Genomic DNA, 25,965 nt, shown 5'->3' with positions numbered 1-25,965 from the left:
GCTCAGTGTAACTAGAGTGCAGTAAGAGGCACGCTCAGTGTAACTAGAGTACAGTAAGAGGGACGCTCAGTGTAACTAGAGTGCAGTAACAGGCACGCTCAGTGTAACTAGAGTACAGTAAGAGGCACGCTCAGTGTAACTAGAGTGCAGTAAGAGGCACGCTCAGTGTAACTAGAGAGCAGTAAGAGGCACGCTCAGTGTAACTGGAGTGCAGTAAGAGGCACGATCAGTGTAACTAGAGTGCTGTAAGAGGCACGCTCAGTGTAACTGGAGTGCAGTAAGAGGCATGATCAGTGTAACTAGAGAGCAGTAAGAGGCACGCTCAGTGTAACTAGAGTGCAGTAAGAGGCACGCTCAGTGCAACTAGAGTGCAGTAAGAGGCACGCTCAGTGTAACTAGAGTGCAGTAAGAGGCACGCTCAGTGTAACTAGAGTGCAGTAAGAGCACTGATAATAATGCAGGTGACTGACAGGGAGCCCTGTATGCCTGGCATCCCTCAGGGGGCCTCTGGGAAGTGTGTCCATGTTTGTGCAGTGAATATACACATTGCAATACTGAGCCTGTGTACTAAAGTGTCCCATGTATATTGTATTGGAGTTGCTGCCCTTTACGTATGGAGAGAAAGAACAGGGGCGGGGAAGTGTAAGTAGAGTGCAGTAAAACAGTGCGGGTATTTAGAAGTGGAGGTGTTGCCCATAGCAACCAATCAGATTTTAGCTATTATCTTCTAGAAGGTGCTAGGTAGATGTTAAATAGAATCTGATTGGTTGCTATTGGCAACATCTAAACTTCTAAAAACTCTCACTTTCGTAAATATCCCCCTTAATGTGCAAATGTAACAAATACATTACACCAAACTGTAAATAAGTCCAGTGAGCATCAGGCAGGATTTGGTAAAGGCGAAATGCAACATACGTGTACCCGGTGATCCCTATATTACATGGGAGAAGTCAATACTGTTCGGTGGTGACAGGGATAAGGTTATTATATTGTATCTGATATTACATGCCTCTGTTACTGTGCTCATGTCTCTATTACATGGGGATTAATAGGTCACTAGGGAAACACATAATCTGACAGGCGGTGACTGTGGTCTGTGTCATGTGCCAAGCGTTTCCCATAATCCTCTGCTCAGACAGGAGAGAGCGACTGGAACAGAGACCTAATGTTATCTGACTAATGACTTATCACATGGTTTTCATACGTTATATATAAAATAAAATATGTATCTATTATTAACCATCTGATATGGATCAGGAGCTGATGAGTCTCTGGGTGTGATACCATGTAGCAGTAGAGGAATTATATGATGGGGGATCAGGTGCTGATGAGTCTCTGGGTGTGATACCATGTAGCAGTAGAGGAATTATATGATGGGGGATCAGGTGCTGATGAGTCTCTGGGTGTGATACCATGTAACAGTAGAGGAATTATATGATGAGGGATCAGGTGCTGATGAGTCTCTGGGTGTGATACCATGTAGCAGTAGAGGAATTATATGATGAGGAATCAGTGGCTGATGAGTCTCTGGGTGTGATACCATGTAGCAGTAGAGGAATTATATGATGAGGGATCAGGTGCTGATAAGCCTCTGGGTGTGATACCATGTAGCAGTAGAGGAATTATATGATGGGGGATCAGGTGCTGATGAGTCTCTGGGTGTGATACCATGTAGCAGTAGAGGAATTATATGATGAGAGATCAGGTGCTGTTGAGTCTCTGGGTGTGATACCATGTAGCAGTAGAGGAATTATATGATGAGGGATCATGTACTGATGGGTCTCTGGGTGTGATACCATGTAGCAGTAGAGGAATTATATGATGGGGGATCAGGTGCTGATGAGTCTCTGGGTGTGATACCATGTAGTAGTAGAGGAATTATATGATGAGGGATCAGGTGCTGATGAGTCTCTGGGTGTGATACCATGTAGCAGTAGAGGAATTATATGATGAGGGATCAGGTGCTGATGAGTCTCTGGGTGTGATACCATGTAGCAGTAGAGGAATTATATGATGAGGGATCAGGTGCTGATGAGTCTCTGGGTGTGATACCATGTAGTAGTAGAGGAATTATATGATGAGGGATCAGGTGCTGATGAGTCTCTGGGTGTGATACCATGTAGCAGTAGAGGAATTATATGATGAGGGATCAGGTACTGATGAGTCTCTGGGTGTGATACCATGTAGCAGTAGAGGAATTATATGATGAGGAATCAGCGGCTGATGAGTATCTGGGTGTGACACCATGTAGCAGTAGAGGAATTATATGATGTGGGATCAGGTACTGATGAGTCTCTGGGTGTGATACCATGTAGCAGTAGAGGAATTATATGATGAGGGATCAGGTACTGATGAGTCTCTGGGTGTGATACCATGTAGCAGTAGAGGAATTATATGATGAGGGATCAGGTGCTGAATGAGTCTCTGGGTGTGATACCATGTAGCAGTAGAGGAATTATATGATGAGGGATCAGGTGCTGATGAGTCTCTGGGTGTGATACCATGTAGCAGTAGAGGAATTATATGATGAGGGATCAGGTGCTGATGAGTCTCTGGGTGTGATACCATGTAGTAGTAGAGGAATTATATGATGAGGAATCAGCGGCTGATGAGTATCTGGGTGTGACACCATGTAGCAGTAGAGGAATTATATGATGTGGGATCAGGTACTGATGAGTCTCTGGGTGTGATACCATGTAGCAGTAGAGGAATTATATGATGAGGGATCAGGTACTGATGAGTCTCTGGGTGTGATACCATGTAGCAGTAGAGGAATTATATGATGAGGGATCAGGTGCTGATGAGTCTCTGGGTGTGATACCATGTAGCAGTAGAGGAATTATATGATGAGGGATCAGGTGCTGATGAGTCTCTGGATGTGAATTATATGATGACAAGTTAATACCCGGAAATACTTCTTTTTTTATATTATACCAGTTGGTATACACATGCAGAACTTTGCAAGTATCTTATGAATGAATAGGTGTTTATCCTGAGCTCTGTGTCTAGAAAAGATACAATTTACATTTGCTACATTTTATTTTCATGTTACAGATGAATATGAAGTTCTGTTATTCATTGCTGGGATAATATGTGTGCATATGGGATGATTTTTATATTTTATGTTTTTTATACATTTTACTTATATATATATATATATATATATATATATATATATATATATATGTATATATATATATTAATAAATCTTAAATAGAAGTATACATTGTTGACTGTATTGCCTCAAGAAGACACAGCAGCGTGGCCTACTGTATTCTTTATATCTGGCTTTAGGTCTAGCTATGTGGGAGAACAAAATATTATTTTCCTATTGAATAAACCCCTGTTAGGAGCCCGTGACTTCTCCTTTATGAGCGGAGGAGCTTAACGCTGTATGGGAGATCGGATCAGCTCAGGTCAGTCCTCCACAATCAAACGCCACAATGTACATAGCGGCCTGTGCTGCTCCCTCATACCGGTCCTTGCAGCTGCGACTCTCTGATGCTGCTCTTGTATAAGGCTCATTTGCTGGTACCTGGAATGTGGGAACCCTGTGTGTAACAGGAATAGGTTCTATTTACATCCAGGAAATCCGGACATAGAGATAACACTAAAAACTCCCTAATCAATCAGTCCCGACCTTTAGTCATTAGCATCCACGTTTAATCAGTATCCTGCCTTTCCTCCAACAATCCCTGATATCAAATTCATTGTTATTTACTCTTCAGATATATCCCCACCCCAACCAGCCGCGACAATAAATTGATTTCTTCTTATTTAAAAAAAAATCTGCGAAAAAAAAAAAAAATTAATTATGAGTTAGAAAATTTATTTTAATGGGGGGTATCCACTTAGCGATATACAAAATAGAGCACGATTGCGACCTTGCAATCGTGCTGTCGTTTGTATAGCTAGTGATGTGCCTAGACTGAACGTTCACTCGTTCATTCCCGGCATATCCCTCATTCCCGCACATGCTGAACCTGACGAGATCGTCAGGTTGACCTGCTTGTACAGGAGATGTCGGATGACGGAAGCGACTCGCGGGCACGCGCATCGCGGATCGCTTCTGTCCAAAACATGCCCGATGCAAGCACGATGCATGCGCGATATGCAAGCGATTGCACGATAACGACATCGTTATCGTGCAATCGCTTGTTTAAATCGCTTAGTGGATACCCCCCATTGTGGTGGCTGGTTCGCAATAAAAGCAATGGAACAGTCTGTGGCCCTTATTCAGTGTTACACGTAAGTGCACTGCTGATCGCAGATTCCCGATGTTTGGGAATCTGCGCAGACGCTAGATCCTTTCTGCGCAGGTGCAGAACAGGTCTGCGAGTAAACTGGCAGCAGACGTCAGTAATTGACAGTCTTTTGCCGTGCGAGGGCGGGGAGGTGGCGCCAGGCGCAGAGACCTAAAATAATTTCCTTTGATCTAGTTACAGGGTTGGTTCTGACAGGTATAACACGGCCATGCTCCTGGCTCCCGTGTCTTTGGAGTGTAGGGAAAACCTGGATCATGTGGAGGACACGTATGCTAACAGGGAGAACGTACAAATTCCACACATTTCACGCCCTGGTTGGAGTGGAACTGCTGCCACTGATGCTGTGAGGCAGCATAACTAACTACTTTGCCACCATGCTGTCATGTATTATACTGACTATTAATATACGTAAATGTTTTATATTATTGTCAGATACCATTACTCCTGTGTTATAAGGCCTAATGTCACCTTCTCTGAGATACAAGGATATTGAATGTCACCCAGGCTGTCTGTTGCCTGAGAAGAGAAGCAGGCCACACATTTCTAATATCCATTGTATTTTATACGGCATTGTAATAAATCTATGTCATCGGCACAGCCATGTAACACGTAGTGCAGCGATGATCTAGATCAGTACATCGGGGACAGCCGTCGTGTGACTGTTCTCTTCTCTCTGGCAGAAATACAAGGACGTGGAGCCCACACTCAGCATCGAGGAGGTGGACGGACTGGATCTAGTCAGAAAGTTCTCGGAGGAGATGGAGAGCATGCTACGGAGGAAGGTGGAGGCTGTGGAGGTAGGTGGGTGCTGATGAGAAAAGTGGAGACTGTAGATGTAGTCGGAGATTGTAGATGCTGGAGGCTGTGGAGGAAGAGGGTGGCTGTGAAAATAGGTGAAGGCTGTAGTAGAAGGCTTAGACTGTGGAGGCAGTTGGAGGCTTTAGAGGTTGCTGGAGACTGGAGGAAGGTGGAGGCTGTAGATGTAGGAGACTGTGGAGGAAGGTTTAGGCTGTGGAGATAGATTGAAGGCAGTAGAGGAAGGTTTAGACTGGCGGTAGGTGGAATCTGTGGAGGTAGTTGGAGGCTGTGGAGGAAGAGGGAGGCTGTGAAGATAGATGAAGGCTATAGTGGAAGGTTTAGACTGTGGAGGTAGGTGGAATCTGTGGATGTAGTTGGAGGCTTTGGAGGTAGTTGGAGGCTGTGGGGGAAGGAGGAGGCTGTAGATGTAGGAGGCTGTGGAGAAAGGTTGAGGCTGTGGAGATAGATGAAGGCAGTAGAGGAAGATTTATACTGTGGCGGTCGGTGGAATCTGTGGCAGTAGGTGGAATCTGTGGAGGTAGTTGGAGGCTGTGGAGGAAGGTGAAGGCTGTGGAAATAGAAGAAGGCTGCAGGGGAATGTTTAGACTGGAGGTAGGTGGAATCTTTGGAGGTAGTTGGAGGCTGTGGAGGAAGGTGGAGGCTGTAGATGTAGGAGGCTGTGGAGGTTGTAGATGTAGGAGGCTGTAGAGGATGGTGGAGGCTGTGGAGATAGAAGAAGGCTGCAGGGGATGGTGTAGACTGGAGGTAGTTGGAATCTGTGGAGGTAGGTGGAATCTGTGAAGGTAGTAGGAGGCTGTGGAGAAAGGTGGAGGTAAGTGGAGGCTGTGGAGGAAGATGAAGGCTGCGGAGGTAGGATGATAATTCTGTTGTCCGATATTGTGGAACATTTGAACTTACAATTTTGCTGTCATCATTTATCAGTTTGGTGTCAGTGTTACTCTATGATCTCTCGTGTTGGTGTAATTAATGTATTGCTCTCAGCGATGTGATGAGCTTTATATCATATATATTATTAGAGTCAGGGCTCTTACACACAGATAGTAACTGATTCCGCTAGTATGCGCCAGGCGATAGAGGCAGAATCTCACCTAGAGACAGATGGTCCCTATGGAGAGAGGCTGGTGCAGTGCTCGCGGCTGTCCAGGAAAGCAGGGTGACGGAGCAGGTTCCGGGGGGTGTAGTGTATGTTCCCATTTCCCCTTGTCCTTGTTTCGCCGAACACTTTGCTACGACAGCCGTGCGCACTGTCCAGCAGCACAGACGTGTTTGTAACCTCTGATAATAAGTTCTCTAAAGCTGACTCTCAATTGCCCAAACAGTCACCGGTTGTGGAGCCTTATCTGTCCCTCTTACTCTCCTCCCCGGTCTCTCTACTCCTTTTTGCTTTTCTCAAGTTTTATTTACTTTTTTTCTTACTCCGTAGAGGCTGGTGGAGGCTGCGGAGGACGCTGATCTGAACCATGATTTTAATTCATCATTGGAGGTGAGTGAGGGGGCCGTGGAGGTACAGATTGGGGTATATAGTTCCAGAAGGGTTCCGCCTAGAAGCTGGGGTGTGGCATTGTGGTGACAGTAACAGATTGAGTGTAATAATCGGTGTAATCTCTTTAAAAAAAATATCAGTATGCATTTAAATATTGTTAAAACATATTTTAAACCCCTTGTGGATTAATTCAATCTTTAGTCAAATAATCACAGAATAAAGGATTTTGTAAACGTTTTGTTCTGCTGTTTCCATTATGAGACGTGTAACAATTTATACAAATTATTTGCGCTACATGATAATACAACAAACATAGGCAATAAATCAATCAGGAATCAACGGATCATAAGGCTCACGGTATGAAGTCAGCGGCAGTTACAATATATTATTTATCATTCATGATATTGCAACTAATTGAACGACAAACATGTTCCAGTATATTAACATAGCATGTTCTCCGTGTGCGTGTTAACTGCCTGTATTCTCTCTGCAGTTTGAGTACTATAATTCAGTGCGAATTAATGAGAAAGATGAGAATGATAATTACGTGGAGCTGGGAAGTGAGTTCATCCTGGAAAACAACGAGCACTTCAACAACCTGATGGTGAATACGACCCTCAGTAACATCCAGCTGCCCACTAACGTCTACAACAAAGGTGAGTGTCAGCGCCCTCTGCTGGAAGTAAGAGACTGCCTGTAATTAGCCACTGTCTCACTTGCTCCCCCTTATGGGGACATGTTGGTATAGCAGAGCTCTGTTCCACCTGCTGGATGAAGAGGGAATTGCACACTTTCAAGACTCCTGCAACACAACTTATGGGGGGCATCCACAAGACGATTTTATCCCTGTCCAACCTCTAAACGATTTTCCCTTGAAATTTGATCTTCCACTCTGAACGATTTGCAAATGATCTAACGATAAACGATGTTGTTTCAATGGAATTGGTATGAAATACCGCCAGCCGCATGGCCGGCGGTTCGATTCCCGTCACCGGCAGGCCGACAGGAGCAGAGTGCGACGCAGCGGAAGCCCGACAGCGCTGGAAATCCCGATCGTGGATAGGTAAGTATCCACTAACCTAACCTAACCCCCCTAACCCTAACCCTCCTTAGGGGTGCCTAACCCTAACTTCCCCCCCAAGTGCCTAACCCTAATCCCCCCTCTAAGTGCCTAACCCTAACCACCCCCTTCCCCGCTGCCTAAACCTAAGTCCCCCGGGGGGGTGCCTAACCCTAAGTCCACCCCGGGGGTGCCTAACCCTAACCCTCCCTTCCCCTAGCCTAACCCTAACCCTCCCTTCCCCTAGCCTAACCCTAAGTCCCCCCCAGGAGCCCTAAACCTAACCCTCCCCCCCCGCGGCTGTCCGCTTGCGGCGCCCGGCATCACTATGATCGTGATGCCGGGCGCCGGTCTCTCGGCGTCGGGGAAATGCGGGCGTCTACATCTAGACGCCCGGCATTTCACCCTTGCCGGGATAAGACAGTCGGGAAGCCGGCTGCCGTTATTTAGGCAGTCGGCTTCCCGATTGCCTCCCGTTTCAATCTGTGATTGACAGCTTTCAGCTATAGTGGACAGATAGGGGTTAATCGTTTGATCGTTCAGCGTGAACGATGTGTAAACGATGTGTAAACGATTTGTAAGCAATCAAGTGAAATTGACCTGCATGTTCTGTCGATGGAGGAGACGATCAAACGACCAGCGGGAGCGCACATCGTACATCGTTAGAAACAATTACTGCACGATTTTTAAATGATTGAACGATATCGTTATCGTTCAATCGCCTGCTAAAATCGTCTAGTGGATGCCCCCCATAAGACTGGTTTTATTACATCACTTTTGAATATTCGAGGATTTTTATTACAGAAAGAGCACCTGGAAACGTGCATTCCCGCAAAAGTGCAACCGCATGGTACAAAATGCCTCCGTTTATAAATGTAGGGACATGATCCAATCTCTGAGACCTTTAAGGTGGTGGAGAATTCAAGGTCTTTTATGGCTGGGTAGCGACATTGCGTCCTCCCCAGTTCTCTATCTTATTCAGATTATCCCCTTTCCGCATAATGAAATCTCAGTTTTGCACCAGTGAGTGGTAAAGTAGGCGTGCTCGGGCACTTAGCATCCAATAAGGTCCTTAATTTGCCCAACCTCTGTCATCAGTCGGCACAGTCTTCTATACCTCCATCTTGGCCTGCAGGTCTGCATGCTGCAAAACAAGACACACTTGCGCATAAGACGGCGTGTGACATGACAAATAAGCATTTGCACTGTGCTCTACAAGGCTTTAAATTCAGAAATAACTTTGGGCCTGATTCAGACCCACTCGCAAGCGGCTGTCCGCTCGCAAGTGGGTCGATGTTGTGCACTGCGCATGCGCACGACGGCGGGAGCTCCGTCGTGCGCATGCGCCAGACGCGACGAGCGAAGGAAAGTCCTTCGCTCGTTGTGTCTGATCAAAGGGGGCGTGCTGTCGATGTTGATTGACAGCACGCCCCCTTTGGTGGGCGTGCCGGGGGCGTGCCTCCCTGACGGGGGCGTTCCCAAGGGAACGCCTACCGTCAGAAGCCGGCCCCACTGACATCACTAGTGATGTCAGTGGGAGTGATTTTGGCTCTGATAGAGCCAAAATCACTCCGGGCCTTGCGGTTGAAAACCTCAACCGCAGGCTCCGGCTCGCAGTTTCGATGGTCGCGATGGTCACGACCATCGCGGCCATCAAACTGCACGCTCGTATAGGCTGTGGGTGGTGACCCAAAGCTATACGAGTGTCCAGGAGGACGCTCCAGAATTATGGAGGGCGGCCCTCATTCAGAGCGTGTGCTCTGCTCAGAGCGTACGGCTCTGAATGAGGGCCATTGTCTGACTCATGCAGGAGACCAGATCCCAACATGACCCTCTCCAGGAGGGACACAATGCTCTGGTCCTGGACTTCCCTGGTAAGTTATGATTGGTGGAGGCTCCAGGGGTGGGGCTTCAGCACAGTCCAAAATTCAAATAGGGGAGTCACACCAACTGCCAGTGAGTCCCAGCCAGTGATGTTGGGCAGTGTGTGAGATGACAGTTGGTGTGACTCCCCTATTTGAATTTCGAACTGTGCTGCAGCCCCGCCTCTTACCAGGGAAGTCCAGGACCAGAGCATTGTGTCCCTCCTGGAGTGGGTCATGTTGGAGGGTATGCTCTGGTTATAATCCCAGTGTCAGATACTTGTGGCTTTGGATAAGTCACTTTGTGCTCTGTGATGTCACTAGCTCCTGGTGATGTCACCAATTCCTGGCGATGTCATTGTCATTTGTTCCTTACAAGGTCCATTCTCCTTTGGGAGAGAAGCCACAATCTGCCCCTTTCTACTTCAGGGTCCATAGGGGGTCCACAGGGTTGACCTTGGGGGTATAGGTTGGGAACCAAATCCGGGCACCACGCAGTTAAAGCTTTTAGCTCCCAGGATGCACTGGGTCCACTCTCCCTATAACCCCACCCCCAAGCCAGAGGCACCTCAGTTTAAGTTGGTGCCCGGCCGGAGTCGGGTCACCGTTAGCGCAGGGGGAGCTGATTAGCAGCCCCTAAGCTTATTTTATTTTTTTAGGGACAAAGTTTTTTCCATGGACTTTGGACTCTTCAGAGCGGCAGCGTCGGACTGTCCATAGGACGTCTAAGCTGCCGCTCCGTCACCCCGCTGGCGCTGAGACGCCAGTACAGATCTGGGGATCTCAGCGGGACCCCAGAGTCTGTACTAGCCGGACTCTGTGGGCGCCCAGGACTGCTGCCGGATCCACGGGGAGCAGGTAAGGTCGCGGATCACCGCTTGCGGTGATCCGCGCATTCAAATGCAGTCCTGTGCCTCCGGTCTCAGGGGACAGACCGGAGGCGCCGGCAGTGGCGGCGGGCCCCCCATACCCCGTGTGTCCACTAGACCACCAGGGACTTAACGATCGGTGCAGGGAGCCGGCGTCCCGGGGGTTAATAGCCGGCCAGGGGAGGCAGCCTTCCCTGTTACAGCGGCTCCTCCCCTCAGCTCAGCGCGCCTTTCAGTATCCATAGTCTGGCGTCGCTGAGCTGCTTCCTCCGCGGGCCACGCTTCTTCTGAGGTCTCCAGCGGCCATTTTATCTCTGTGGTGCAGCAGAAATCTCTGGAGATGGCAGTGAGTCCAGTCCCCCTGCGTACCTCACCATCAGGTCAGTGTACACAGCACTGTAGCCTTCCCAGACACTGAATCTGGGCAGTTGAATGCAGTGTAATAGTGCAGTATATTATATGACATGTTTATGTATATATGTATATATCTGCATTGTATGTGACTTATGCTAGTGCTGACTGTACTTTATTCTCTCACCTGTCAGTGTATATCTATCCCTTTTCTTTATCTGCCCTAATACAGCTGTACTTAGGGTGGTTCTGAGACCTCACATTTATATACTTGTTAATATTTGTGTGGTTTGTCACATACTGTTGCGTGCTGCACGTTGCCATATTTTAGATGGAACTGTGTGTTGCATACGCTGAAAATGGGTCCCTGCAGCTAATTTTTGGCATCAGTCAGGACCAGTATAGCGCTGCTTAATATTTCCGCCAAGATTGGTCAGATATGTCTGACCAGGAGATAGAGCGTTATACTGCACCCATTTTTACTATCCTGCAAGTCATGTGCTGCAGGTGTTAGTGCGGAGGATTTGACTCATAAAGGGTTCTGTATGTGGCGTCATCTGGTGCTGGCCTCTTTCACGACCCCCTTGGGCGGTTTGTTTTCTCGGGATCCTCTCAATTGCGGATCGCCGGGCGGGCCCCATTGTTGTACCTCACTTGGGGTTACTTCACCATACTGCCCTTTTCATCTCAGGGTATCTCGCAGCTTCTTGCACTCTTCCCCTGTGACACAGACTACCGCTCCCTGCAGGGGTTTTTCGCAGTATATGAATTCCCCCTGGTGCCACAATAGTCTGTCATTCCCCTTGCAGGGATTACCACAACAGCCACCCTGGGTGGATGTCGTTTTCTACGAAACGCTAATCGGCGTGGTTGACGCCCTGTGGTTACTTCCCAGTTGGCTCTGCCGTGAACTGGGTACTGTTCGGGGCTCTTTCCCTCTTACACGGGGGGAAGCCTATTTCAGGTATTATTATCCCTGCTTTAGGGCTGGTAGCAGGTCCATTCTGGTTAGAGTGAATGTTGACCTGCACCTGTATCATACACCCTCAGTATTGCGTGCCTTCGGGTTCCCTGTTGCTGACTAGCGGGTGGATCGCATAGCGGGACTCTGGCTGTTGCCAGATAGGAGGTGTTACAACAGTGTTTGGCCTCCTGTCCCAAATTCCCTGAGGGTCATCACGAGCCCCTCCTGGGGGGGATGGGCGTGTTACTCGTCTGATTACAGACGTTACTACGCCTCCCATTCCTGCGTGGTCGGATTCTTCGGATCCGTAGGTGGTAACGCTGCCTGAAATCAGTATACTTGCTTTCAGGAGTTGTTACCCATCCTACCATGGCTATAGCATGGTTGGTTAATACTATTGCATATTGGGTTGATGCATTTGTAACGTTTTTTCCCCTCCAACACGTCGGGGGTTCAAATGTATTTGGTCGCTCACGTAATATATGTTGTTGTCATAGGTGGAAATGCCTATATTGGATACCAGTCTCCTAACTTTCAGAGTTCCGGCTGCGACTGTATCCTCCGTAATACCCTATGGCTGCGCTCTGGGAATGCAGAGGTGCAGATACCATCTTTAGGGTTGATATTGTTTGGTCCTGACCTTGACAAGATTGTAGTAACATTGGCAGTATTACTAACGACAAGTTTACCGCTTTCAGCTGTGCCCACTACAAGGCCTCAGACTAAGTCTGTTAAGTCTTTTTTGTCCTCTGGGTCAGCCTAAAGGTCTGTTTCTTCGTAGACTGTCGGCATCTACAAGGGCCGACATATCCAGTACCGAGCAGGCCTGGACTGCCAGCCGATCCTGCTTCTGAACCTACGGATATCTCTTCAGCCTGACGGGACAGGCCTACAACTGGGAGATACCGATTTTCTCAGTTCGCCCGGTATTAGTGTCAAGTTGCCGCGGCTACGTGGGTAGGAGGGTACGCCCTCTTTACAAGGGCCTTACAGATCCAGAAAGCTATGCAGTTGTTGCGGTAAGCGGAGCTAATTAGGCCATCCCCACTATCTCAGTGAGGGACTGGTTGTTCTGCTTTCTTTCTGGTGCGGTGGCTGAATGGTCCTCTTTGGCCTATTCTCTGTCTCAATTCCCTGAACCAGTTCCTAAAGCTACCTGGGCTCAGGAGGAAATCCCTATGCTCCATCATACGATGTTTGGAACCTGGGGACTTTATGGTATCACTGGATATACAGGACGCGTGCCTACGGGTACTTACAGAGACCTTTCCTCAGCATGGGCTGAGGTTTGCTGTATCACAGCAACACTTACAATTTTTCGGGCTCTGCCTGTTGGGACTGTCCTCAGCCCCACAGGGGTTTACCAGCGTTTTGGATTTTCTGACAGTTCTTCTGTTCAGTATATCCCAATGCTCCTGTACCTGGACGGCCTCCTGCTCTTAGCGGGATCACCGGGGTACTTTACGGCCAGGTCAGGATGACTGTGGCTTCTTCAGGGTGCAGACGTTTAATCAACGGGGAAAAAGTCCTCCCTGCATCCCTCTCTGGGTATTCTTCATCTAGGATCCCTGCTGGATTCTCAGAATCTGAGAATTCTTCTGGCGTAAGACGGAATCTCCTCTCTTCCATTAGGAGTACATGGTTGTCTGCGCAGTCGACAGATGTCTTTACACTCTGGGATGCATGGTGGAATGGGCTCAGTTCCATTCCAGGCCTTTCCATAATTGGCTCATCTCCAGATGGAATGAGTTTTTTCTGTCGGATAACTGTTCAAACGATGATGCTCTCTCCGGAGGCAAGTCGGTCCCTGTCCGGGTGGCTATGGCCATCTCGTCCAGGGTTTTCTTTGCTATGGACAGTGTCTGGATCGAATCCTTTTCAGTGCAGTTGGACGTCTGTCGATTCCACCCTGTCAATTAACTTACTCTGGCATAACTCTTGTTTCCCGGTGAACCTGAAAAGGTTCAGTCCGACAGGGTCAGGACAGTGGCTTCCTTTTTAGCAACACTGTTCGTTGGGTGGCAATGACAGGTATGTCACATATTCGGACATAGTCCGAGGGTCTCCTCCCGACCATCTCGGCAGCGTTCATTTCAGGAGCTCTCCATTGGGAAGCGGGAGTCCTCAGCCGTCACGCCGTGCATCCCGGGGACTAGTCTCTTCCCCAAGAGAGGTTTCATCTCCTGGTGAGCAGGGGGGGCCCCCCTGAGGTGACCCTCATGGCCTTCTGACTTTATCACACTATGGTGTTACAGTTCAGCTTTGGGGATTCTGAAGCAACCTTCAGCGACTCTTTGTCGGTGAAGTGGTCCTTCCACTTTGTGTACCTGTGTTCTCCGGTCTCCCTTCTTCCTCAAGGTCTTTGGAAGTGTTTTCAATCGAGACGGAGATGCTTTCCTGCTGGTGGCTCCTGATTGCCCCAGATGTCAGGGGTACTTGGATCTTCGGAGTCTCTACATCGATACTCCATCCCTGATGCTTCACTGCCCGGACCTGTTGTCTCAGGGTCTTTGGTTTTGCCTTGGACCTGGGTCGTTTGTCTTTGACTGTGTCCTTACAGTGGTCTTACGGCTTCCCTGGCTTTGTCATCGTTGGAATGATTAGAGCACATGGATCAGCTTTTGCTGGGACCTACCACAAACTGTGGCAGCCATAAATCTTATGGTATTGTACCTGTCGATACAATCCTCCGGTGTCCAGGATTTCCAGATATTCTGGCATTCCTTCCGGCTGGCTTGGGTTTCACACTTGGCCTGGTCTTCCTGACAGTGCGGATATCTACACTGTCAGTATGGTTAAGATATGGAATTGCTCCACTCTGGTATCCAGTTCATCCTTTGGAGTGTTTTCTTGATTATGCCTCCATTTGTCCTCCCTAGGGACTCCTGGGGAGTAAGTAGTGGTTCTTCGTTACCTCCGGGGACAGTCAATGGAACCGCTGGTTGTGATAGCCATTACATGGTCTATTGCTTAGGCTCTCTCTTTCTCTCAGGGTGTTTATATCAACCAGGAGAGTGTCTGAATTGGGAGCGTTCTCATGTGGCTCCCTCTTCTGGAGGGCATCATGTCAGGGTGGGAGTTGCTCTCGCCCTGTGTTGCTTCTTAGTGGTTTTCAGGTTCCATATTATTCTGGAACTTATGGTACGGCCATTCTGTCCCCAGTCCTCTCGGCTGGTGTGGCCTCATTGACTGTGGTCTGGCCTCTTTGGATTTTTGTGATCCGTTCAGGTTCCTTACGGAAATCGGACTCCTTATTGGTGGTCTGAGATTTCTGGTTTTCACAGGAAAGGATGGCCGGCCTATAACCAAATGTTGGCTGGATGGCCTCGTAGGTCTTCCTCAGGGGCCTACCCATGGGTAGGCCTTCCTGTTGTTGATGCTTGTTTTTTCTCGGGCCATGTGTGCGGCTCGCTGTGGCGCCTCGGCTGTTTTACCTTACTAGGTGGCCACGTGGTCTTCTGTCCACACCTTTTTAAGGTTCTAGGCATTGGTTTCCTTTGCCTCTCAGGATGCTTCCTTTTTGGCGACGGATTCTCCTCTCAGCACAGGAGCGTCCCCACCCTTGGTTGAACTGCTTTGGGACATCCCCAAGGTCAACCCTGTGGACCCCCTATGGACCCTGAAGTAGAAAACAAGAGATATGGTAAGAACTTACCTTTGTTATCTCTGTTTCTACGAAGTCCATAGGGTCCACAGGGCGCCCGCCCTGACGCACCTGGCTTCATATGGGCTGTGTGGCTGGTCACCGGTTTTCCGTCTCCCATTTCGGTGAGTATGGTTATTGAGTGTTCCAGTTTTCTCTCTCTTTTTCTCTCCTCCTCCGGCCTTTGGCTACTTACAAACTGAGGTGCCTCTGGCTTGGGGGTGGGGTTATAGGGAGAGTGGACCCAGTGCATCCTGGGAGCTAAAAGCTTTAACTGCGTGGTGCCCGGATTTGGTTCCCAACCTATACCCCCAAGGTCAACCCTGTGGACCCTATGGACTTCGTAGAAACAGAGATAACAAAGGTAAGTTCTTACCATATCTCTTGTTTTTTGCACCATTGCTTGTAGTTTGGCGAATTATCAGACGTACATGGATAATTCTCCAGCCCGGGATGCAGGTCATTGGCCAGTATGCCCTGTATACAGATAAGGGCTATGATTTTGGGAGTATATTTTCCCATTTTAAAGTTTTCCCTTGGAGAGACGTTGGAGCCACTTTTAGCAGAATGTCTGATAACACATATAACATATAGCACGTAACTGCAAAGTAAATGGAAATAGGGTGTCAGATATATTACGTTCTGAAAAGGTATGAAAACGGTTACACATATATGTTTGCGAGTGTATTATTGCCTGTTGTATTATAGGCAAGTTGTATATGAGGCTTAGTGGTTTTTAAGGACGTTATCCACCTTGCAGACCATATAAACGTATATTCGCCAATCTGCAACATTGACTAAATACACAACTTTTATTTTCTTCCATCTGTGCCTTTCACTGAGGACTTTACAGCTACCAGACAGAGTTGCTCATTTCTACTTCAGGGTCCATAGGGGGTCCACAGGGTTGACCTTGGGGTATAGGTTGGGAACCAAATCCGGGCACCACGCAGTTAAAGCTTTTAGCTCCCAGGATGCACTTGGGTCCACTCTCCCTATAACCCCACCCCCAGCCAGAGGCACCTCAGTTTAAGTTGTGCCCGGCCGGAGTCGGGTCACCGTTTAGTGCAGTGGGGAGCTGATTAGCAGCCCCTAAGCTTTATTTTTTTCTAAAGGACAGAGTTTTTTATTTTTCCTTTGGATTCTTCAGAGCGGCAGCGTCAGACTGTCCATAGGACGTCTAAGCTGCCGCTCCGTCACCCCGCTGGCGCTGAGACGCCAGTACAGATCTGGGGATCTCAGCGGGACCCCAGAGTCTGTACTAGCCGGACTCTGCGGGCGCCCAGGACTGCTGCCGGATTCACGGGGAGCAGGTAAGGCGCGGGTCACCGCTTGCGGTGATCCGCGCATTTGAAATGCAGTCCTGTGCCTCCGGTCTCTGGGGACAGACCGGAGGCGCCGGCAGTGGCGGCGGGCCCCCCATACCCCGTGTGTCCACTAGACCACCAGGGACTTAGTGTTCGGTGCAGGGAGCCGGCGTCCCGGGGGTTAATAGCCGGCCAGGGGAGACAGCCTTCCCTGTTATAGCGGCTCCTCCCCTCAGCTCAGCGCGCCTTTCAGTATCCATAGTCTGGCGTCGCTGAGCTGCTTCCTCCGCGGGCCACGCTTCTTCTGAGGTCTCCAGCGGCCATTTTCTCTGTGGTGCAGCAGAAATCTCTGGAGATGGCAGTGAGTCCAGTCCCCCTGCGTACCTCACCATTAGGTCAGTGTACACAGCGCTGTAGCCTTCCCAGACACTGAATCTGGGTAAGTTGCATGCAGTGTAATAGTGCAGTATATTATATGACATGTTTATGTATATATGTGTATATCTGCATTGTATGTGACTTATGCTAGTGCTGACTGTACTTTATTCTCTCACCTGTCAGTGTATATCTATCCCTTTCCTTATCTGCCCTAATACAGCTGTACTTGGGGTGGTTCTGAGACCTCACATTTATATACTTGTTAATATTTGTGAGGTTTGTCACATACTGTTGCGTGCTGCACGTTGCCATATTTTGAGTGGAACTGTGTGTTGCATACGCTGAAAATGGGTCCCTGCAGCTAATTTTTAGTTTCAGTCAGGACCAGTATAGCGCTGCTTGATCACAAGGCTTGGTCAGATATGTCTGACCAGGAGATAGAGCGTTATACTGCACCCATTTTTACTATCCTGCAAGCCATGTGCTGCAGGTGTTAGTGCGGAGGATTTAACTCTTAAAGGGTTCTGTATGTGGCGTCATCGGGTGCCGGTCCCTTTCACGACCCCCTTGGGCTGTTTGTTTTCTCGGGATCCTCTTAATTGCGGATCGCCGGGCGGGCCCCATTGTTGTACCTCACTTGGGGTTACTTCACCATACTGCCCTTTTCATCTCAGGGTATCTCGCAGTTTCTTGCACTCTTCCCCTGTGACACAGACTACCGCTCCCTACAGGGGTTTTTTCGAGTATATGAATTCCCCCTGGTGCCACAATAGTCTGTCATTCCCCTTGCAGGGATTACCACAACAGCCACCCTGGGTGGAAGTCGTTTTTCTATGAAACGCAAATTGGCGTGGTTGACGCCCTGTGGTTACTTCCCACTTGGCTCTACCGTGAACTGGATACTGTTTTGGGCTCTTTCCCTCTTACACGGGGGGGAAGCCTATCTCAAGTATTATTATCCCTGCTTTCGGGCTGGTAGCAGGTCCATTCTGGTTAGAGTGAATGTTGACCTGCACCTGTATCATACACCCTCAGTATTACGTGCATTCTGGGTCCCTGTTGCTGACTAGCGGGTGGATCGCAGGGCGGGACTCTGGCTGTTGCCAGATATGAGGTATTACAACAGTGTTTGGTCTCCTGTCCCAAATTCCCTGAGGGTCATCATGAGCCCCTCCTGGGGTGGATGGGCGTGTTACTCGTCGGATTACAGACGTTACTACGCATCCCATTCCTGCGTGGTCGGATTCTTCTGATCCGTAGGTGGTAACTCTGCCTGAAATCAGTATACTCGCTTTCAGGGGTTGTTAACCAACCATGCTATAGCCATGGTAGGATGGGTAATACTATTGCATACTGAGCTGATGTATTTGTAATGTTTTTCCCCTCCAACACGTCTGGGGTTCAAGTGTATTTGGTCGCTCACGTAATATATGCAGTTGTCATAGGTGGACATGCCTATATTGGATACCAGCTCCAAACTTTCAGAGTTCCGGCTGCGACGGTATCCTCCGTAATACCCTATGGCTGCGCTCTGGGAATGCAGAGGTGCAGATACCATCTATAGGGTATATCTGACCTTGACAGTGGCAGTACAAATTTCCCGCCGTCAGCTATGCTCACTACGGGGCCTCAGACTATTAAGTCTTTTTGTCCTCTGGGTCAGCCTAAAGGTCTGTTTTTTCATAGACTGTCGGCCTTTACAAGGGCTGACATATCCAGTTCCGAGCAGGCCTGGACTGCCAGCCGATCCTGCTTCTGAACCAACGGATATATCGTCAGCCTGACGAGACAGGCCTACCACTGGGAGATGGCGATTTCTCAGTTTGCCCGGTACTAGTGTCTAGTTGCCGCGGCTACGTGGGTAGGAGGGTACGCCCTCTCTTTGCTCAGGCGGCCTATTTCCATGTGATGGTACGCAGGCCCTTATTCGGAACAGGGCCTTACAAATCCAGAAAGCTATACAGTTGTTGCGGTAAGCGGAGCTAATTGGGCCATCCCCACTTTCTCAGCGAGGGACTGGTTGTTCTGCTTTCTTTCTGGTGCGGTGGCTGAATGGTCCTCTTTGGCCTATTCTCTGTCTCAATTCCCCGAACCAGTTCCTAAAGCTACCTGGGTTCAGGAAGCAATCCCTATGCTCCATCATACTATGTTTGGAACCCGGGGACTTTATGGTATCACTGGATATACAGGACGCGTGCCTACGGGTACTTACAGAGACCTTACCTCAGCATGGACTGAGGTTTGCTGTATCACAGCACTTACGATTTTTCGGGCTCTGCCTGTTGGGACTGATCTCAGCCCCACAGGGGTTTACCAGCATTTGGGATTTTCTGACAGTTCTTCTGTTCAGTATATCCCAATGCTCCTGTACCTGGATGGCCTCCTGCTCTTAGCAGGATCACCGGGGTACTTTACAGCCGGGTCTGGTTGACTGTGGGTTCTTCAGGGTGCAGACGTTTAATCAAGGGGAAAAAAGTCCTCCCTGCATCCCTCTCTGGGTATTCTTCACCTAGGAGCCCTGCTGGATTCTCAAAATCTGAGAATTCTTCTGGCTTAAGACGGCATCTCCACTCTTCCATTAGGAGTACATGGATGTCTGCGCAGTCGCCATATGTCTTTACACTCTGGGATGCATGGTCCACTATTCAGTGTCTGCCTTTGGAAGGGTGGAATGGGCTCAGTTCCATTCCAGGCCTTTCCATAATTGGCTTATCTACAGATGGAACGAGTTTTTTCTGTCGGATCACTGTTCAAACGATGATGCTCTCCCCGGAGGCAAGTCGGTCCCTTTTCGGGTGACTATGGCCATCTCGTCCAGGGTATTCTTTGCTAAGGACAGTGTCTGGTTCGCATCCATTTCAGTGCAATTGGATGTCTGTCGATTCCACCCTGTCAATTAACTTGTTGGAACTTTAGCCTGTCTTGGGCTTCACTCTGGCATAGCCCTTGTTTCCAGGTGAACCTGAAAAAGTTCAGTCCGACAGGGTCAGAACAGTGGCTTCCTTTTTAGCAATACTGTTCGTTGGGTGGCAATGTCAGGTATGTCATACATTCGGGAATTGTCTGAGGGTCTCCTCCCGACCATCTCGACAGTGTTCATTTCGGGTGCTCTCCATTGGGAAGCGGGAGTCCTCAGCCGTTACGACGTGCATCCCGGGGACTAGTCTCTTCCCCAAGAGAGGTTTCATCTCCTGGTGAGCAGGGGGGGGGGGCCCTCCTGAGGTGACACTCATGGCCTTCTGACTCTATCACACTATGGTGTTACAGTCCAACTCTGGGGATTCTGAAGCAACCTTCAGTGACTCTTTGTCGGTGAAGGGGTTCTTCCAATTTGCGTACCTGTGTTCTCCAGTCTCCATTCTTCCTCGAGGGAAGTGTTTCAATAGAGACAGAGATGCTTTCCTGCTGGTGGCTCCTGATTGCCCCAGATGTCAGGGGTACTTGGTTTTTCGGAGTCTCTCCATCGATACTCCATTCCTGATGCTTCGCTACCCAGACCTGTTGTCTCAGGGTCCTGGGGTTTGCCTTGGACCTGGGTCGTTTGTCTTTGACTACGTCCCTATAGTGGTCTTACGGCTTCCATGGCGTTGTCATCGTTGGAATGATTGGAGCACATGGATCAGCTTTTGCTGGGACCTACCACAATCTGTGGCAGCCATAATTCTTATGGTATTATACCTATCAATACGATCCTCTGGTGTCCAGGATTTCCAGATTTTCTGGCATTCCTTCCGGCTGGCTTGGGTTTCTCCCTCGGCCTGGCCTTCCTGACAGTGCAGATCTCTACACTGTCAGTATGATTAGGTTATGGAATTGCTCCGCTCTGATATCCAGTTCATCCTTTGGAGTGTTCTCTGGATTATGCCTCCATTTGTCCTCCCTAGGGTCTCCTTGGGAGTTAGTAGTGGTTCTTCGTTAACTCCGGGGAAAGTTAATGGAACCGCTGGTTGTAATAGCCATTACATGGTCTATTGCTTTGGCTTTCTCTCTTTCTATCAGGGAGTTTATATCAACCAGGTGAGTGTCGGAATTGGGAGCGTTCTCATGTGGCTCCCTCTTCTGGAGGGCATCTTGTTAGGGTGTGAGTTGCTCTCACCCTGTGTTTCTTCTTAGTGATTTTCAGGTTCCATATTATTCTGGAACTTATGGTGCGGCCATTCAGTCCCCAGTCCTCTCGGCTGGTGTGGCCTCATTGACTGTGGTCCGGCCTCTGTGGATTTATGTGATCCATTCAAGTTCCTGACGGAAATCGGACTCCTTATTGGTGGTCTGAGATTTCTGGTTTTAACAGGAAAGGATGGCCGGCCTATGGCCATATGTTGGCTGGACGGCCTCGTATGTCTTCTTCAGGGGCCTACCCATGGGTAGGCCTTTCTGTTGTTGCTGCTTGTTTTTTTTCTCGGGCCATGTAACCCTCGTGGGTGGCTCGCGGTGGCACCTTGGCTGGTTTGCCTTGCTAGGTGGCCACCTGGTCTTCTGTCTACACCTTTTTAAGGTTCTAGGCATTGTTTTCCTTTGCCTCTCAGGATGCTTCCTTTTTGGCGGCGGATTCTCCTCTCAGCACAGGAGCGTCCCCTCCCTTGGTTGAACTGCTTTGGGACATCCCCAAGGTCAACCCTGTGGACCCCCTATGGACCCTGAAGTAGAAAACAAGAGATATGGTAAGAACTTACCTTTGTTATCTCTGTTTCTACGAAGTCCATAGGGTCCACAGGGCGCCCGCCCTGACGCACCTGGCTTCAAATGGGCTGTGTGACTGGTCACCGGTTTTCCGTCTCCCATTTCTGTGAGTATGGTTATCGAGTGTTCCAGTTTTCTCTCTTTTTTTCTCCTCCTCCGGCCTTTGGCTACTTACAAACTGAGGTGCCTCTGGCTGGGGGTGGGGTTATAGGGAGAGTGGACCCAAGTGCATCCTGGGAGCTAAAAGCTTTAACTGCGTGGTGCCCGGATTTGGTTCCCAACCTATACCCCAAGGTCAACCCTGTGGACCCTATGGACTTCGTAGAAACAGAGATAACAAAGGTAAGTTCTTACCATATCTCTTGTTTTTGGTGGCGTTTGAGAACAGCACAAAACTGCTGCACAGATAAAATAGTTACCAGGTCATAACTCCGTGCTGTGCCATACCCTAGGGCGGCACAAATGTCCAGCACTGTCTGTTTGATATAGAATACTTGGTGAAAAACACAGGATTGAACGAAATAGATAAAGCAGTGCATTTAGTAACAGTAACAGGAAGACGAACAAATAATGGAATGAACGTTATATGAGGTCAGAAAATGTCTTTATGAGGAGAAATCTTGTTGCCTCTGTCTCTGATCTGTGGGTGAGTCTCTGTCTGTCACTTTCCACTTTCCTGATCGCTTTGATTTATTGTAACAATTTGCTTTCTCCACCATAACCCTCCGCAGATCCTGATATTCTCAATGGGGTGTACATGTCCGAAGCCCTGAACCCCGTCTTTGTGGATAACTTCCACCGGGACCCTACCCTGACCTGGCAGTATTTTGGCAGCTCCACTGGATTCTTTCGGCTCTATCCAGGTAATGCGGGTTCTCTGTGATCTTGAGAAATACACCAGTCACCGACTACTTGCTGGAACCCGTTACCTGACTGTGATTCAGACCTGGCAAACTGCTCAGACTCATTTCCTAACGTCCCTTCCGTTTAGTCCAGGGCGGGTGGGCGGTTACTGACACAGCGCCCGCTGTAGAGATTACTGGTCGCAGCCGTGCAACCCGCGGTGACTGCGTGTACAGGCCATATGTGCAAATCATCCGATTTACTTGTGAATTTCCATTATTTGGGGGGATTTATTCATTTATTTTTATTATAACCTGCCATGTCCCTTGTATGTGTTCTAGGTATAAAATGGGTGTCCGATGAAAATGGGGTCATCTCATTTGACTGCAGAAACCGCGGATGGTGAGAATGTTACTGCACGTCTACTGTTACGTCTACTGTCCATTTCCATGTTTATTAACCCTCTCCGTCCGTAGCCCCTCTCTGTAGTTATAGACGCTGGAGCCCCTCTGTATATGGAGACCCGAGTCTTGGTCCGGTCCAGCACCAGTCATCCGGATCTTTGTCAGATTTCTTTATACACTTGTGTGGCCCAATCTGACGTTATCCGGTCGTTAATGTTTCATTGTCTCTTATATAACTGTGACCCTGAGCTCTCCTCCCCCCTGCACAGTGACTCTGTAACTCCTTTCCCTAAATTGTATCACCGAAGCCCCCGTCACTAAGCTGTGCCAGCGCCTCTTCCCTATCTATATCCCCATCTTCTGCATCTCCCGCTGTGACATTTACTTTTCTGTCTGTTTCTCCACGATTCAAGGTACATCCAGGCCGCCACCTCCCCGAAGGACATCGTCATTGTGGTGGACATCAGCGGCAGCATGAAGGGACTGAGAATGACCATTGCCAAACACACAATCAACACCCTACTGGACACCCTGGGAGAGAACGACTTTGTCAATATTATTGCAGTGAGTCTTCCCGTAATAGATTCCATAAAAGGGCCAGTGGCAGTAATAATACTAATGATACTAATCAGTAAGTACATGGGTGAGCAGGTTTCCAGGTCTCTTTATATATTTGTAGCTTATACCGCATTGACTGGCGTTGGTCTGCTGGCCATTGATTCTCAAGGAGCCGCAATAAATGGGCCTGGGATGTAGTCAGGAAGCCGACGGTCTGAATGCCGACCGCCGGCTTCCCGACTCTCTAATCCCGGCGTGGTACTAATGACAGGCGTCGAAGCCTGACGTCCGGCATACCGAATGAAGGTAAGCCGGGCGCCAGGCGTGGACAGCTGTGGGGGGGGGGACTTAGGGTTAGCCAACCCCCCCACCCCGGGAGGGTTAGGTTTAGGCTAGGGGAAGTGGGGGTTAGGGTCAGGCACCCCCCCGGGAGGGTTAGGCTAGGGGAAGGAGGGGTTAGGCTTAGGCACCCAACCGGGACTTAGGTTTAGGCTGTGGGGAAGGGCGACTTAGGTTTAGGCACTTAGGGGGGGTTTAGGGTTAGGCACTGGGGGGGAGGTTAGGGTTAGGCACCCCCGGGGAGGTTAGGGTTAGGCACCCAACCGGGACTTAGGTTTAGGCTGTGGGGAAGGGGGACTTAGGTTTAGGCACTTAGGGGGGGTTAGGGTTAGACACTGGGGGGGAGGTTAGGGTTAGGCACCCCTAAGGAGGGGGGGAATTAGGTTAGTGATTCTTACCTTTTGACGATCTGGATTTTCACCCTTGCCGGGCTGACGCTGTCGGGATTTGAACCGCCGGCCATGCTGCAATGCAGGGGGGGGGGAACTTTTATTATTGTGCATGCAGGGTAAATATTGTCGGCTTTTGCATGTAGCCCATAAATGCTGAACAGCTTTGTGTTTACATTGCAGTTTAGAATAAAGCTAGGATAGGACACCCCCCTCCCATCTATATACCTCTCACATGTTACATCTGTGCCCTCCTCCCCTCTGCAACGCAACATGGTTTTACCAAGGTACAAATGTGCATCTTTTTTTAAATTTGCTCCTGGATCTGAATCGGGCGCAACAAGTCTAAATCCAGTGCTCCGCGACAGGCGGGCGTCAAATGGCACCAAAAGCTAATACTTTGCGAAAAGCGCAGCATTCATCGCCCTTCGTCGCTGTTATGGTTACAGGCTGAAGTAGTGGGAGTGACTTTCTCTCCTGTTATACTGGAGAGGATGCGTGTAAAATATTTATTGCCCCCCGAGCTCCCCCCCATATCTCCCTCTGTGGATGTTACTTTATGTATATTCAGCCTGTAGGTCGTCAGGGTGTTATCAATGTGTTTAGAAGCCAGTAGTGTTTTCACGGCACTAAATTAGCCGCTCCATTCGCCTTATTATATTTGGGGTTAGAAAGCGATTATTACGGCAGAGTGCCAGTTCTGAAAACACTTACCCCCATTTTTACACCTCCAGAGAATACAATTCAACAAAATTACATTCGAAATGAGCCAATATTATTATTTTTATATTTTATTGCAGGGGTAATAATTAATTTATTATTTTAATACTGGGGCAATACTATTTGATTTATAATGTGGGTAGTAAGAATTTATGTAGGACGGGGACGACATTTATTATGTCATGATGAGGGCGCCATTTGTAGTGTCCACGTGTGGCCTATGAGCCCCTTTATCTCATTTCTATAATCCCTCACATCAACGAATGCCCCATACTTATATGCGCACCAGAGCGCCCACTGTAATTGCGCAGTTGTTCAGCCCAACTCCTATCACCCAGTTTAAGCTTCTGTCGCTCGGCAAAGGCGGCCATCTTACTCCGCAATTTCTTTGCCCTTTGTTAATGACGGCTGCTGCTCACAGGCCCATATTGTTCATTTTATTATTAATTATATTTCACATTTACATATATGATACGGGGATGTACTTATAAATGTACATATATGATACAGGGATGTACTTATAAATGTACATATATGATACAGGGACGTACTTATAAATGTACATATATGATACAGGGATGTACTTATAAATGTACATATATGATACAGGGATGTACTTATAAATGTACATACAGCTTCCCTGACAAACTGATCATACGACCGATGTTTGTGGCCTGGGAGACTAAGTGCTGCTTCAGAGATGGACGCTATAGTGGCTATGCTACAGTATACAGAAGCCGCAGGAGGCGTCTAGTGTAATAAGACGCCCACTGCCGGCTTCTGTGACCCGCCGCTGCGTCTGAACGCTCAGCATCCAATGTGTGACCATCGGACATCTGAGTAACCCTCATGTTACTCAGAATGTTCAGTTAAATCACGCTGCCTGTAAAGCTGACTTCGGCACGCCCAGAAAACGGCGCTGACACCCCCCCATTATCTGGAACGCTGCCTGTTGCCGCCCCAAACGCCAGCAGCATGCGCAGATCTGCAAAACATCTGAGAATATTGACTTTACGTGCATCTCTGAATTA

General features: G+C 48.8%; 1 protein-coding gene across 6 annotated transcripts in view; it reads left to right on the top strand.

Moving 5' to 3' along the window:
- CACNA2D4 (calcium voltage-gated channel auxiliary subunit alpha2delta 4) overlaps positions 1 to 25,965 on the top strand; it is a 512,905-nt gene that overhangs the window by 30,422 nt on the left and 456,518 nt on the right. For all 6 annotated transcript variants that reach the window (XM_088457118.1, XM_088457115.1, XM_088457117.1 and 3 more), the window contains exons 3-8: positions 4,946 to 5,062; positions 6,508 to 6,567; positions 7,061 to 7,223; positions 22,413 to 22,544; positions 22,866 to 22,926; positions 23,342 to 23,492. In XM_088457118.1, coding sequence (XP_088313244.1) covers positions 4,946 to 5,062; positions 6,508 to 6,567; positions 7,061 to 7,223; positions 22,413 to 22,544; positions 22,866 to 22,926; positions 23,342 to 23,492 — 684 coding nt within the window. The remainder of the gene's footprint in view (positions 1 to 4,945; positions 5,063 to 6,507; positions 6,568 to 7,060; positions 7,224 to 22,412; positions 22,545 to 22,865; positions 22,927 to 23,341; positions 23,493 to 25,965) is intronic.

Source organism: Taudactylus pleione, unplaced genomic scaffold (genome assembly GCF_031769625.1).
Source record: "Taudactylus pleione unplaced genomic scaffold, aTauple2 ptg000738l, whole genome shotgun sequence".
Classification (NCBI taxonomy): Eukaryota; Metazoa; Chordata; class Amphibia; order Anura; family Myobatrachidae; genus Taudactylus; species Taudactylus pleione.
The sequence above is the reverse complement of the archived record's forward strand: the minus strand, read 5'-3'. Positions and strand labels throughout refer to the sequence as shown.